The sequence below is a fragment of the Mercenaria mercenaria genome, chromosome 4 (genome assembly GCF_021730395.1).
Source record: "Mercenaria mercenaria strain notata chromosome 4, MADL_Memer_1, whole genome shotgun sequence".
Lineage (NCBI taxonomy): Eukaryota > Metazoa > Mollusca > Bivalvia > Venerida > Veneridae > Mercenaria > Mercenaria mercenaria.
In genome coordinates, this window is record NC_069364.1 from 16,407,539 (window position 1) to 16,424,076 (window position 16,538).

At 33.6% G+C, this 16,538-nt stretch overlaps 1 protein-coding gene across 8 annotated transcripts in view; it reads left to right on the top strand.

The window, feature by feature from the left end:
- Nucleotides 1-16,538, top strand: part of LOC123551077 (protein shank-like) — a 106,055-nt gene that overhangs the window by 65,662 nt on the left and 23,855 nt on the right. The window contains exon 1 of one of the 8 annotated variants that reach the window (XM_053540566.1): nucleotides 4,401-6,765. The exons of the other annotated variants lie outside the window; for them this stretch is intronic. Coding sequence (XP_053396541.1) covers nucleotides 4,943-6,765 — 1,823 coding nt within the window. The 5' untranslated portion in view covers nucleotides 4,401-4,942. Of the gene's footprint in view, nucleotides 1-4,400; nucleotides 6,766-16,538 lie in introns of those variants that run through there. 8 annotated transcript variants of the gene reach the window in all.

Below are 16,538 nucleotides of genomic sequence, written 5' to 3' on the forward strand. Positions count from 1 at the left end.
ATCAGGCTGCATAAGGTAGATGGGTGCTTAAGACAAGTTGAAGTTAGAACAGAAAGTATCTATTTGGGAAGTTAGCCAACTGACTGCTTCATACAGGTGGCCGCAATAGCAGGTTCAGCTGTAAACCAATAACCAATTTGAAATGAAAATAGTTGATCATTGAGATTTAATTAAAAGTGGTATCAGAATTAATATAAAACTATGATCTCCTTTTTAGCTCATCTGATTTTTTGAAAAAAAAATGATGAGTTATTGTCATCACTTGAGCGGTTGTCGGCGTCGGCGTCTGCGTCGGCGTTGCCTGGTTAAGTTTTATGTTTAGGTCAGCTTTTCTCCTAAACTATCAAAGCTATTGCTTTGAAACTTGGAATACTTGTTCACCATCATAAGCTGACCCTGTATAGCAAGAAACATAACTCCATCTTGCTTTTGCAAGATTTATGGCCCCTTTTGGACTTAGAAAATATCAGATTTCTTGGCTAAGTTTTATGTTTAGGTCAGCTTTTATCCTAAACTATCAAAGCTATTGCTTTAAAACTTGCAACACTTGTTCACCATCATAAGTTGACCCTGTACAGCAAGAAACATAACTCCATCCTGCTTTTTGCAAGATTTATGGCCCCTTTTGGACTTAGAAAATATCAGATTTCTTGGTTAAGTTTTATGTTTAGGTCAACTTTTCCTCTTAAACTATCAAAGCTATTGCTTTGAAACTTGCAACACTTGTTCACCATCATAAGCTGACCCTGTACAGCAAGCAACATAACTCCATCCTGCTTTTTGCAATAATTATTGCCCCTTTTGGACTTAGAAAATCATTTTCTTGGTTGAGTATTATGTTTAAGTCATTTTTTCTCATAAACTATCAAAGCTATTGCTTTAAAACTTGCAACAGTTTTTCACCATCATAAGTGGACACTGTACATCAAGAAACATAACTCAGTCCTGCTTTTTGCAAGAATGATGGCCCTTTTTAGACTTAGAAAATCACGGGTGGGACAATATTTCTATTACACAAAAAAAAATCAGATGAGCGTCAGCACCCACAAGGCGGTGCTCTTGTTACTACATGTATATTAAATTATAAATATAATCAATACTCTTATCTTTGTTATCTTTAAGTTTTCATATAATTGAACTTTAAATTTTGTTTTGAATCAATTCCTGTTATAAAATAATTTAAATGCCTGAATGCAATAAACCCTAAAGAGATTTAGATTTCAGCTCGAGTAAAATTAATGTGTTTCAAATTTGGTTTTGCTATGCGATGATTATAAACCGATGAATTCTTAAGTTCTTGCATAACAACACTTTACTTTAAATTGTTAATTTATAATTTTGGACATGAACCAGAATTTATTTAAATATCGTAAAGAAAACAAAGGTTTGTTCTATTTAAAATTTGAAGTTTTATAGGTCTGATAGGCACTGTCTTTGGGTTAGAAGGTTGATACTTTTATTCTCCAAAATAATTAAATTATTGAAAAATAATAAAATTTTGACAAGTTTGTGTAACAATGCAGTAAGCAAGGGAAATAATTGTGACATGAATAAATTCATTGCATAGCTGAATTGTCACAGTCATCTCCCTTGAATATAGGCACATCAGTATAAAAAAACTGGATATGGTCAGTTCTTTTATCATATATACTAGGCTGATTAATTAAAAAAAAAAAGACAACTAAAATTCAGAATATTACATAAACTTAATATAGACATGAAAATATGACAAATTGTAGTTTTGAAATATTTCCAAGATAGTCCGCCCATGTTACTCAAAGATAATTAGTCATAAAACGTATGACATTTACTGGTATTGATTTAAATCGTAAATAATGAGTCGTTGAAGACGTAATATTTGTGTTGATCTTTTGAAGACGTAATATTCAATTAACAGATGTTACCGCTTATATTGGTTTGATAATCACGATAAACAAAAATACTGTGTTGTTAAGTTAGTCATACAGTGTTGGGATGAACTGCCAATTTGACAATATCGATATAATTTGCCGTGAACATTTAGTGCAGATTGTCGTGCTTTATTAGAAGTTCTTTATTCCCCATTGTTATTGTCATTTTGTTATTGTCATTTTATGACTGAAAAACTCATTTAAATACTATTAAATAGCTTTATGAAACAAAATATTTCATTGAGCGAAATTATTCCGAGTTTATAATGCATTCCAGCTACTAGATCAATCAAGTGTTCTCACTTGTAGTTTACTAAATCAGATTGTCTTTATGTTTATAAAGTATCTATTTTATTTATAACGAAATTAAACGATAGTTAATTAATTTTTTACAATGTTAATTAAGAAGAGAGGAGATGAGCTCTTACTTTAATTGATTTGAATCTATGAAGTTGCATGTTTTGCTTTGTAGACGAGACAAAAAATTGATCGTATTAATGATTAATTTGTCATTTTAGATAATGCATCAAACAAAATGCTTTTTTACATTCGTATGATAATATTATGTTATTGCTATTTAGCAAAATGATTGAATCTGTTATTGTGTAATTTAGCCTGCTGGCGGCAAGTGATTCTGCCTTTGCATCTACTGCAGACCAAGATCAGCCTGCACAGATGTGCAGGTTGATCATGGTCTGCACTGTTCGCTTTTCAGTCAGTAAATTTTCAGTGAACACCCCTTCAAATAATAAATGGTACTGCCCAAATTGAATGATGGACAAGTCCATTTTTAGAAATTTAGCAGGGTAAAGGATAAATATAGCAGCTTCAGACTACGTAGTAGACCAGTAGACTTTGAATCTAGAGACAATGAGCTTGATCCTCCGGTGAGGCAACAAATATTCTTTGTGACAGTATGATCGAAAGTCATTCGCCCTTGAGAACTTCAAGTCACATTCCTGGTATTATACTGTATTAAATGTAAAAAAATAATGACAATATCCACTAGAAAATCTGCTTCAAACTAATTTATCAAACAAACCAATGCTAGTCTTAACTAGGGGCAATAATTGTGTGATGCTGCCACTTTTTTCCCCAAAGTTTAAGATAGTTGTGTAATTTTTACTCGCATTTGGAAGCATTTCTGTAATTATGAGTTTTACTTATCTAATATCAAAATTTAAGCAGTTTTTGTAAAATGTGTCAAAGGACATAGAGCTTTGTAGAGCTAAATTCTCCATATTTGATAAAATATGTATCAGTTAATTTTAAGAATTTTGCATTGAATAGCAAAACAGTGCTATAAAGATTTATTTGAAAGTAAAAAAACAAACAGTTTCTTTCAATTAGAAGTAAATTGTTAAAATGTATTGTAACATAAATTGACTGTTTTTCTACATTCTGTTATTTAAATAATTTATAGCTTCAGGGTAGTTTTCCTATTTACAGATTACAAAAGATATTGATACTGCTGTATGTAATCATAATGTTTACCCTTTTGTTATAAGTGTTGTATTAAATAAGTTTGTGTAACTTTAAACCTCTATTGTATAAAGTATTATATAATACATGATTATGACAAGTGCAAGTAATTGACAAAGTACAATACAGACTTTTGATCCTGACTTACCATAATTTAACATAGGGATAAAGCATGTTTTTTCATGTTAATATTTCTGCAGAATTATGAGGAATCAATAGGTGTCCAAGCCCGTTAAGGGGAGGGAACCAACATAATCAGAAGGATTCTACAGTTACTGAAATCATTAATATTTTTGGGGGACAAATTTTGTGGATTTGGTGGTCCACAAAATTAAATTTCAATGTAAGGTTAAAATTCTCATTAATCTTATCTTCAGCTGTATTGAAATCCGTAAATATATATCCACATGAAATAGCCGTTTAGGGCAAACCAGGAAATTTCATGCCCATGAAATTAAATGATTTTACAATATGCTCTACAGGGTCTTTATATTTTTACATGCACGTATTGGTGCATTAAAAGTTATGTTAACAGCACTCGATCTCTTAACACCCCTTGAAAGTGACAGTAACGACAGTTTTATTCTAGAATGACTAAAAACATATATTTTCAAGGTAATATTTTTTTTCCTGCCATATTACACCTTAACTTCATAATTTCCTGTATCCTGAAATCACAGGTGATAAAAAACTTCTGCCTTGTTCTTTCCTAATTAAATACAGACCTGCGGCGCTAATAAAACATTATTTTCCGTTGCTAAAAGGAAAAATTACTCACTCTCTTCTGGGACGTGCCTTTGTGTTTAGATTTATTTCATAGTGATTCCTGATCAATATGTTTATATTTAGCCTACCTGTCACAGCTTCTGAAGCGAATGTTTCCTCGATGACAATTTCCTAAGCAGCTTGTACAAGCTCAGTACAGGTATTGATCGAAAATAGCGAATTCACTCAAGAAGCCTTCCTAATCATTTACACTTTAATGCCATTGTTGGTTTGAAATATGTTGCTTCATTATGGTTGGTCAAAATCGGGTGCTGGTATTTTAATAACTTTCTTTTTTTTTAAATATGGATTAAGAATTAGGATAAAAGGTTTTATGGCTTAATGAAATTTGATTGACTATAGAAAGTGTAGAAAAACGTGTCAAATGGTGTTAACTTTGCAGCAAGACATGTGATCAAGTTTGTTTTTTTTTAGCCAAAACATATGGCAAAAAGCGTAATTTTTGCAATTTTGCAAACTAATTCATGGGACATTTGTATAGGATTACGGCTAAATGGTGAATGGATTTTTAGGGGAGATATTTTTATGTCGGTAGGTTTAACGTTACAATGTATCATCGGCTATCAATTATGTTTTGCATTGTTGAACACAAGCCTTTTGTCCACACAATTTTACAGTGTAGTCGTGTATTTACAGGTATAGCGAATATTGATAAATTTGCGTAAAGTGACTGAAAATTTAATCCCATGTTTGTGGCTTTGGGAAGTTCAAATATTTGCGACAGATATAGTTGTGTACACTGACTTTTGTCAACAGTTATTAAAATGAGTCAGAGAGCTATAAAAAAGCGTACAAAAGACAGTTTCAAGAAGTCAGTTAAAATACCAATTGAACCGTTAGATGGAAAGAGCAGACGACAGCCTGGTCCTCTGCCTCAGAAAAGCTTCCCACTAAATAAATTTATTGCTCTACCAAATGGGTTAAGACCTAAATCTAGTCAAAATACTGTTGATGAGTCGCCAAGGAGAAACATACCTATCAAAGCTGTAGCAATACCCCCAGGTACTTCCTTAAATGACAGTCGAGCTAGTGTTTATGTCATTGAACAGCCCCGGGCACCTTCGGATGTGACTATTGAAGCGTATGTAACAGGCAATAGTCCTGATCGAGTGTTACACAATAATATTGCATTAACTGGTCAACACACTATTGTTAATGGTCCGGTAAGGTTATCAAGGTCTGATAAACCTGACGCAACCAGCACCCCACGTGTACCAAGACGCTCCGAACAACGGGGGTATTACAGCGCACAGAATTCACCGCGGTCTTCCACGCCACATGGAAGTGTAAACAGTGATGAATCGTTTGGAAGTGGTGGTAGCAGAAAGAGGAGATATCAAAAAAGGAGCCAATCTGCCCCTGCAGAAAATAATCGCCGGAGATTACAGGATACGGATTATGTGATTAAAAAATGGTCGGAAAATGATCAGATACCTGGATTAGTTCACAGAGTTCCTCGAGACAAAGACTGGGACGGTGTTAGTATAATAAGTGAAAACTGGAGCAGTGCCAAAGTTGCAATATGTCCAAATGGGGTTGTACGTACAATATACCGATCTAATAGTGTAAACAGTGGATACAGTGTTGACAGTATTAATACCAACTCGATAGGTAGCAGTCGATCTATTTCAGAGCTGGAATTTACTGATGTGTGTAAAGTAAACCCTACATTCCATGATAACAATATTGAAGCAAATAATGTGTCAGTACAAAATTGGGATTTCGCAAGGAGTGACACACATGAAAATCAAATTACAGGTGTTAACTCCCAAAATTATGATCATACCAAATGGGAAGATATTTCTGATTTAGAGTGTATTAAAACTATTGAAACAGGACATCAGATACAAAGTGGTCATAAATTATATAAAAGTTTAAGTGATTTTAACGTGGATAAATTAAATATGGAGGAAAGGACTAGAAGAATGTCTCAAACGTCTGTGCAGTCTACAAGTGGGAAGAGTTTTGCTGTGAACGGCATTCCGCAGTCTGGGATTGTGATTAGAACTCCGGGAAAGGAAAAAGTCTTTGTGAATGATTTTCACACCGGAGGACCTGTGAATACTGAACATGAGTTTTATACTGTGGGTCGTAAACAAGGGACACTGATGCAGTCAAAATTAAAATTTTCAAGCATGCCCACCCTGGTGGATTCAAAGGGTGATAAAAAACTCATGAAATTGTTAAAAAAGCAAGAGAAAGAAGAACGAAAAAGACGAGAAAAGGAAGAAAAGAAACGTGCTAAAGAAGAAAAGAAAAGATTAAAAATGGAGAAAAAATTAAAAACTAAAACATTACCGAAAAATTTTCAGTACAAAAATGGTCATATTTTAAGTCCAGCTATGGACAATGTGTATAGACGGCCAATGTTGTCACTAAGTGCTGTGCCAATTGACTATGAAGATGGACAAAGCACTGTATCTTCGCAAACTCCAGCACCTAGTATGGCTCCCCCGCCACTACCGGAGCCAAGTCAGAGAACTATGTCGCTATATGCTAGTGCTCCGGATTTACTTAGAATTGAACAAGTATATGGGGCCACTCTTAGAGGAAATAATAAGGAACACAACAGACCGCCTATACCAAGGTTTGTATACTTAAGTCGTTATAATTATAGTCTTCTATTTATCATCATTGCCTTCATCATCATCATCATCGTCTTCAACATCATAATCGTCATCATCATCATCATCAACATAATTGTCATCATGATTATTAGCTCCAGATTCAGTGCACATTGTCACCTGAGCACCCTGTATAGAAATTAGTAGATACTAAACTCCTATGAGGGATATATAACAAGGTAGCTAAACTAAATTAGTATAAACTATATAAAATAACTATATAAAGTCTTAAGGACTATAAAGTTGTGAGAATACATGAAAAATACATTTGAAGATAGTGATTATGAGGGCATGGTTGAGTTTCAGTTATGTGCTTGCTGCAGGGCAGCTTCTTTGTTTATTTAAAGTGTATAAAACCTATCCTTTAAAAAAGGCCGGACAACTTGGATTAATGTTGTAACCTCAAATACTTACAATGTTTAGAAAAAGTACAACAGTCTAACATTTGTAAGGGAATAAAAATGTCTTTTTTTCCCACAGTTTTGGGATAAAAATAAAACGTTACCTGAATATTTCATTATTCAGGTGTTTTGTGGCATGAAATAAAGTAGTGTGCTCTTTATCCCACTAGTACCAGTAATGATGTCAATCCTGTGGTTGAAATCATTAAAGATATTTTGTATTTGTAGAAAAATATTTTAAAAACATTTCTCTATCAGATTGTGTAGCCATGCGTGCAAAAACAAATTATCCTGAGCCCCGATATTTAATAATGAAATTGATGGTTTTTCTACCAAAATGAGACCTGACTCCTACATAATTTACCTCCGCACAAAAGGAGTTCTGCTTTGTTTATATCATTTTTTGCACTAAGATGACGATCACGTTTGAGATAGTAAGGAATTTCTGTTCAATCTGATCCTATCATCCTGTATTAGAAAAAAATGTTTTAATATTAGCCAAGTCATAACTGTGAAATCATTCATATTTATGGATTATCTTGGGTTTTGTGGTTGTGCATATCAGAGGAAAATTAATTTAATCTTCAAAACCGGAAATACATGAATTCATATCCCCACCTAATTACCATTTTTGCCAAAACCACAAAAATTCATGCCTAAAAAATGAAATGATTTCACAGTATATAGAAATGACAATCTGGTAATACCTGTATCAGTTGTTAATCATAATACATCATATTTTTGCATTAGAAGGGTTTTATGGTGTAATCAAGGAATATCGTTAAATTAAAAAAGAAATTGCTATAATGTACCGAATATGCTTAATTGCTTTCCGGCCTGTAGTTCAGTAATGCACCATGGCCTTTAATTGCTTAATAAAAACAGTATCAGGTAAAAAAAAATGTGGGCAAAAGTAATATATTTAGAACAGAGGTTGAGCTTTTGTCATTTTATCAAAAGTTATCTTAAAGCCATAAAAAATGTTGATCTATAAGGAACACATAACCTGTCATAAACGTTGATATTTATTTTGGAAGGTTTATGAAAGAGATTCAAGTGTGTTTACACAAATATGACCAAACTGTCAAATTTAAATGCCCAAGGAGCTTGTCCGGACAGGTTTACGGAGGTTTTAGATGGATTATAGCAAACCTGTCATATATCAATAGCAATATCAAGTTACAAAGTGGTCTTTGTGCTAATTGTCTTACAGGACTTTTGCAGCTACTCAAATTTGGTACATTTTTTAAAGACCCGATCAGATATGTTTTTATATATCCCACACCAGATCAAGTGATAGCTAAATATTGACTTTAAAAGAATAATTTTAATCACTGCCATTGACCATTTTGTTAAAAAGACATTAGCAAAGATTAAAGCTTTGTAGACAACAATGACTAATTTAAATAGTTGGTATGTATGCAAAATTCTGATCACATTTAAGAGTTGCAATGATTTTATGTATGACTTAGAGCAAAACATATTGATCACTTTTATTTGTTAATTTCCTATAAAAAAAAATCTTGCAAACGATATGATATTTAATTTCTTTCCTTTAAAAAAATGCGTTAGAAGAAAATTATCTAGCTCTAATGAGCACTTGTTAATTTTCTATAAAAAAGACTTGCTGATGATAAGTAATTTCCTTCTTTAAAAAAAAAACAAACTGAAAGAAGAAAATTATCTACCTTGGATCACATCAAGACACTATTTTCAAGTTCTAACAAGCACCTTGATTAAATTCTTGAAAGAGTGATCAAGGCATTCCGTGTTTGGACACGTGACTGTAAACATTTCTGAAGAAAATTGTAATCCGTCATTAACGATGGTCATTACTAATCGATAACAGTTTGCCTATACATACTCAATTTGCTGAAATATCAAGACAGCTTTCACAGCGCATAACAAAGGCAAGACGATAAAAGATTTGAAAGACGAGTTCTTGGGAAAATCAGGAAAGTAGTAGAGAAGAAAAAGAAAACGGCTATGGACAGTACAGAGAAAAGTTCAGTATTCCTTAATAGTGTAATAACTGATTTATTGAATCCAGCTCTTTTGGGCTTCTTATAACCACAGAGTAACTTGTAACTGGGATGTCATTTCTAAAGCTTTGGACAAGGTAAATCATCAGCAAAAACTTACTCCCAATGCCAACACCTGAGGCAGGCAAGAAAGCCGTGAATGTCATGCACTTCTTACCCTTTAGCCAAAGATTCAGATGATAAAATCCAGCCGTGTGAGGCCAGTGTTGAGCTCTCCAAAAACACAAATCGAAGCCGAATGTATCTGGTCATCTAGTAAAGGGCTTTCATTTACTGCTACTTCAAGACTTTCTTCAGTTACCCTTCTACTTTTCACAACCAAGCAGTCATTAACAAGGGTAACACTAAACAGGTCCTTCTTGAGATATCAACAACTCCACATCCTGGTTTATATGCCAGAGTCATATTTTGCCTATGATTCATTCGAGCGCTTCCGGGATGGCTGTTCCTCCATCTCTGGTTTCATTGACAACAGATCTGCGTAAGTCCCAGCCAAATAGTGTAGCGCTACAAGATCATTCATCAATGGAAGATGAGTATTATTTTTCATATTTCAGTAATTTTGGCTTTGTTTAAAAAGTGGGCTTTCGTAGCTATTTAGCAAGCTTTTGCAACCATGATATAAGCCAAGTTTTGAAGCTTTGGTAATATTTCAGCATATACCACTTCTGTAGCCATGATATAAAAGGAGCTTTGCCAGCATGCCAACAGCCAGCCTTGCAGTCATTATAGCCTGGTTTTGTAGCTGAGATATAGACCAGTTTTGCAGCCATTATAATAGCATGGTTTTGTAGCCATAATAATAGTCTAGTTTTGTAGCAATAATAACCCAATTTTGTAGCCATGGTAATAGCCTGGTTTTGTAGCTATATTAGCCTAGTTTTGCAATAATATTAGCCTGGTCTTGTAGCTGTGATATTAACTTACCTATGATATTACCCTAGCTATGATATTACCCTGGCTATGATATTACCCTAGCTATGATATTACCCTAGCTATGATATTAGGATTTATCTGCTTTCAAATAATGGTAATACTTCGCTGAGCCTTGATTCTAGTTTCTGTCGAGTTCATTTTTGTCAAACCCGCTTGCGATGAGCTCGATATTGTCATCACTTTTGGTGGGTCTGCGTATGTGTGTACGTGGGTCCAAGTGTGTGTGCGTCCGATTTTGTCCGGACCATAACTTTGATATGCATGGACTAATCTTGTTTATATTGGCATGAATGTTTACCTCAGTGAGAAGGAGTGTCTTGCACAAACCCCATGTTCCTATCTCATAGGTCAAGGTCAAGGTCACAGTTGGAAGTCAAATGTCAAATGGAAGTTTTTCTGGACCATAACTTTGACATGCATGGACCAATTTTGTTTATTTTTGGCATGAATGTTTATCACTATGAGAAGGAGTGTCATGCTCAAACCCCATGTTTCTATCTCAAAGTCCAAGGTCACAGTCAGAGGTCAAAGGTCAAATTCAAGTTTGTCCAGAGCATTTCTTCTTCATGCAGGGTAGGATTTTGATGTAACTTGACATGAATGTTCACCATTATGAAATGGAGTGTCAGGCGCAAGAACAAGGTCCCTAGGTCTAAGGTCAAGGTCACACTTAGAGGCCAAAGGTGCTGGCGGGCTCGACATTCTGCCTATGGGCATGCAGAATGTATTTCTAGTTTGATACATGCAATAGCTCTGTATAAAAATTAGATTTTCACAAAAGATTTTATCAAAGTTTTGATATTTTAAAGGTAAATAGTAATGACTACACACGAAGTATTTTCTTCTTTCTAGATTCAGAGCAATAATATTTTTAATTCTAAGTAAATGAACTCATATGTATTCAGTTTCACTAGTAGAATATATTTCATTTTATTCATATGGGACAAAATATGTTATCATTAGTATATTTTTTTTTCAGTCGTACTATTATCACAAGACTATGATAGATGAGCCGCTGGTTGTGGATAAGAGGACCCTAATGGGCCAAAGATTCCTCAGCATCTGATTCCTGACTGCATGTAAACATGTGTATTTTAAACATGGAATTTTACTGTTCTGTTGAAAAACTTTATGCAATCAAGGATCATCTACAGGATTTACCATAGTTAACAGTATCTCTGTAGTCGGTACTTTCTTTGGTTTTGACTGTTTATATGCTGACGAAAATATCTTGCTCAAAAAACAGTTTGTGCATTTTTGCTTTACATAGGAAACAAAATATTTTAAAGCAAAAACACACTCTTATAAATTGTATATTTTGTTTGATTCATTTTTAAATTAATCATTTGGAACACATGTACATCGTTTTTCCCTTTTAAATACTTAAAATCCTGATCTTCAGGTTCCGTCTACAACCAGTTTCCTTCAAACAGTCATTACAATCATATCTAAAATTCTTTTGTGTGTTCATTGTTTCATTTATGAATTAAATATTCATGATTTTTGATCAGGTTTGTCTGTGGGGAATGATATAAGGGAAATGTAAATTTTCATTGTTTAAATAAAGTGCAGTTGATTTTTTTTTTTTGTAAAAAGACATTCAGCGCTTTGACACTGGACTGTCAACATGTAGGTAGATTGTTTTTAAAAAATGGGTAAGTTAAGGATGGATGTATGTGTTCCTTATTATTTTTTAAAATGTTGAATCTTGAACTTTATATCAAAATATTTTTAGTGTTTAAAGAACATTCACAAAGTGTATTACATTTTATACATGTTTGTTGAACTTATAATAAAGTATATGTATAGTCACTTAAAACACATTAAACATTTATATTACAGACTCTTTTCTCTTTTCATTCTATACATTGTTCCAAATTCAGTGTTCATAATTTGTGTTCATGTTTGTCCACTGGGTGAGATTTGAGGGAAAGAAGCTATCAACAGCATTGAGGACGTGCAGTGAGATGAAGTTAGTAGGAAGTGATGGGGATTAGGTTTTGTTCATGTTACACAGAGGGAGGGATGTAAACCACAAGGAAGCCACGAATATTTTCCCCGCGTAATCAAAGTTCAACAAAGTGAAGTCTCATTTATATGCAAATTGTTTATCATCATTACGTTTATAACCTTTTCTGTATAAAAGTATGTAGATGATATAGTTATATTAATTTATATGCTGTTTTGACAAGTCTCCTGGTGACCATGTTACTTGAAAATTACCATAAATTTCATTATTACGTCAGTGGTTTCAGAAATAGTTCAACTAGAAATAGTTCAACTAGCTCATTCTTATGAAACCTTGACGTGGTGTATTCGATCTAGGGAGGAGGCATGGAAACCAAAACCTTGTTTTAAAGGGATGTGCAGTCATGACAGCAGTTAAGTGTTCATACCTACAATTTCTGATATTGCTGTAGACATTTTATTCACCTGCTCAACTTGCAGAAAGTGTCTGTCATTGTTGCTATAGTTGTAACAGTTCCAACAGAATGCTGTAAACCATTCACCAAGGTGATAGAATAACTTTGTTGTAATTTTGTCAGAGAGTTAGCTCATAAAAATGGGACACATCATTACACATTCAACTGAATCTCAGACATAAATTTTAATAAATAGTTGCACAGAACTTTCTTTTGGAGCATATTTTGTCAATCACTTATCTTTTGTTCAATTTTTCCTTTCCACTTTTTTTTTGTCAAGAATTGTTGTGTCATTTTTGCATATTTTTACATATTTTATGCAGCTGGAATTGGATTATATTTGAATGATACAGTGTCAGCTTCATTTAATTTTTAGCTCACCTGTTACATAGTGACAAGGTGAGCTTTTGTGATCACCCTTTGTCCGTCGTCAGTCCGTGCGTCCGTCCGTCAACAATTTCTTGTCTGCACGATAGTGGTTTCATTTATGATTTTATTTTAACCAAACTTGCATACAACTTGTATCACCATAAGATCACGGTTCCTTTCTTAAACTGGCCAGATCCCACTATGGGTCCCAGAGTTATGGCCCCTGAAAGGGCCAAAATTAGCTATTTTTACCTTGTCTGCACAATAGCAGCTTTATTTGTGATTTGATTTTTACCAAACAGGCACACAACTTGTATCACCATGAGATCTTGGTTCCTTTCTTGAACTGGCCAGATTCCATTATGGGTTCCAGAGTTATGGCCCCTGAAAGGGCCAGATTTAGCTATTTTGACCTTGTCTGCACAATAGCAGCTTCATTTATGATTTTATTTTAACCAAACTTGCACACAACTTGTATCACCATAAGATCTCGGTTCCTTTCTTGAACTGGCCAGATCCCTTTATGGGTTCCAGAGTGATGACCCCTGAAAGGGCCAGAATTAGCTATTTTGACCTTGTCTGCACAATAGCAGCTTCATTTATGATTTGAATTTAATCAGACTTGCACAAAACTTGTGTCACCATAAGATCTCGATTCCTTCTTGAACCGGCCAGATCCCTTAATGGGTTCCAGAGTTATGGGCCCTGAAAGGGCCAGACTTAGCTATTTTGACCTTGTCTGCACATTAGCAGCTTCATTTATGATTTGATTTTAACCAAACTTGCACACAACTTGTATCACCACAAGATCTTGGTTCCTTTCTTGAACTGGCCAGATTCCATCATGGGTTCCAGAGTTATGGCCCCTTAAAGGTCCAAAATTGGCTATTTTGGCTTTTGCAGCCATAAAGAGACTTCATTTATGGTTTTATTTGATACAAACTTCCAAAATATCTTCAACAACAATAAATCTTGGATTCCATGACAAATCAGATCCAATCATAGGTTCCAGAGTTATTTTATATCTGATTACCTCCCCTGATTGGAATCAAAATGGATTTATATCAGTAAGTACTTACAGGACTTATTTGAAATTTCATTATTGTTATTAGTTGGACTGAGACAATGAGGGTAGATAACTATGGACAGATTTTATGTCAAATTACCTCCCTTTATTTCAAATTAAAATTGTTATATCTCCATAACTACTGAAGATACTGATCTGAAATTTCATTTATGTCAACAGATTTATTTGGCAGATCCTTCTTTTGTCCACTTACAATATTTTTTTTAATTACTTCCTTTTTACGTTACTATAAATAGCTTATTTTTAGTAACTTTTTTATTATTGGCCGTAGGGAAAACAAGAGACCAGTTTTCTGTGGTACAACATAGATGGTACCTCCAATTTTTAGGTGTATTTTAACATATCTATACCTTGTAAAAAAAATTTTTCTTTTTGGTTAAATTTCTTCCCATTGTTGTTCCTGTCTTTTGGACTTAGATATTTTTTCTGAGGACCTTCTTGTCCTCAAGTGCAATGATAACAGGTGAGCGATATAGGGCCATAATGGCCCTCTTGTTATGATATGCATTCATTGTTGCATATCCTTTTTTGGAAGTATCATTTTTGCCTATATCTTGGTTATTTCAACAACCACTTAACTTACATCTGTAATTTTCTTATCATGTTCTATGTCCTTGATACCAATTAAGATTATTTAATGTCGTAGATAACAAAACTTTGAAGACAGTTGGTCTGTCTCATTTTAATAGGCATGAAAGAGGCATGAAAGTTTTATAAAGACACCAAGGACATTTAACAATACTGTATATATCTAAAAATTTCATTTGCCGTACAAGGACACCTGCTTTTGTCCATTAGTTTGGAAGCTCTGTTACAATTTAGAGAAATTATGTTACATTTAAGTTACAAGTTGAGGAAATTTTGTCATATCAGTTCAGTGAATGTCCAGGTACCTGCTGTTGGAAGAATGTGTTGCAATTAAAAAAGAAAAGTTTGCATCTGAAAAAGGAGAACAAAATATAATCTCCTTTCAGAATATTTGATTTATATTCTAAAGCTATTGTAATTGGACCCTAATAAAATTCTAATTCAAATTTGCAGTTTATCATAACTATATACTTATTCAGTAATAACCAGTTTATAATATCGCCAAAAGCTTTATGACTCTGGTTGGTTCAACAAGTAATGTTCTGATTAACAGATGAATGCATTGTCACCCTGCTGAATGAATTCCTACATAAATAGTATATGATATGATTAATATGTCTGTAAAAGGAGGTGTCTTTGTATTTTTATCAGATTTTATTGCCATCATATCAATTAATGCTATCATGGTATAAGTAACAGCAAAATTATATCTTCCTGAAACTAGATTAGCATAGGCTGCTGTCACAACTGTCGTTCATTTCAAATACTTCCACAGAAGCATATACTTTCCTGTTTTTAATAAACTTTTTCAGTTACTGGTTTTCCAAAATTTAAATTCTTTCTTGCATTACCGAAAGGAAAGTTTTTAACCTGTCGTTGACCCCAGACCAAAGCAAAATATGAACAAACTGTTCGCCTAAAACCTTTTAAATTCATGGTAATCTGCTTGGTTTACTGTCTTAAATTATTTCTCTAACACTCTATTTCCAAGCTGGTATTCATTCTCTTGATGATTAAGACATGTAAGAGTTCTTTTTTTCATTGTATTACCCTTTTGCTACCTTGTTCATTCAAAACAAAATGTCTTGCATGCCTTTACCAGGCCTAGCTGTCACTGAGTTTCAGTATGCTGAAGTACTTTGACAGTATGGGAACCAAGGGCAATTTTAAGTGATTTTGTGCCTAAGTAAGCAATGCTTCTTTCCACCATTCCTTTTCAGTTGTAAACAGTTGATATTGGAGTTTGTGCAGTATTTGTGTGGTGTTGCAGTGTGTTGTGTGTGCCCTTGAATTTGAAATGACAAAAGACATGGAAAAGTTGCCACCAGACCATGGCTGAATCACAACAAAAATGCCTCAGTTTATTTGTTTGCAAAATAATTTTCTAAATGTCTTTCTACTTGGATTCTGAAGACAACATCCTTCTATTTGATATGTTTTTGTACTGGTTATTACTCGATAAAATATCATATTCTTTTTGCCAGTCCATTAACATAAGATATTTATCCATATATCCTATAGAGAATATTCATTAGAACTTTAAACATCCGGATTTCGCTTCAATAACTGTTACATGCAAATATCAGCAGGTAGAGTTTAAATGAAACATATTGACAGTGCATAAATTTGTACATCTAACTAAAGACCTTCAAAATATATTTAAAAAAAAATTACCAAAAATAACTTCTAAATTTATTAAATCTGAAGAAGAAAAGGTTCTCATTTAAGCATTTATAAAGTATTATGTGTTTTTCTGTATGGTGGATGCAGTTGAATAGATTGGCTGCATCATTGTAAAGTTTTAGATTTTCTTTAAAATCCGTTTCGTCTTTTTATCAAAATATTTTTATGTCCTCTCCTTTGTGTTGTTACTTTTGTAAATGATGTTTA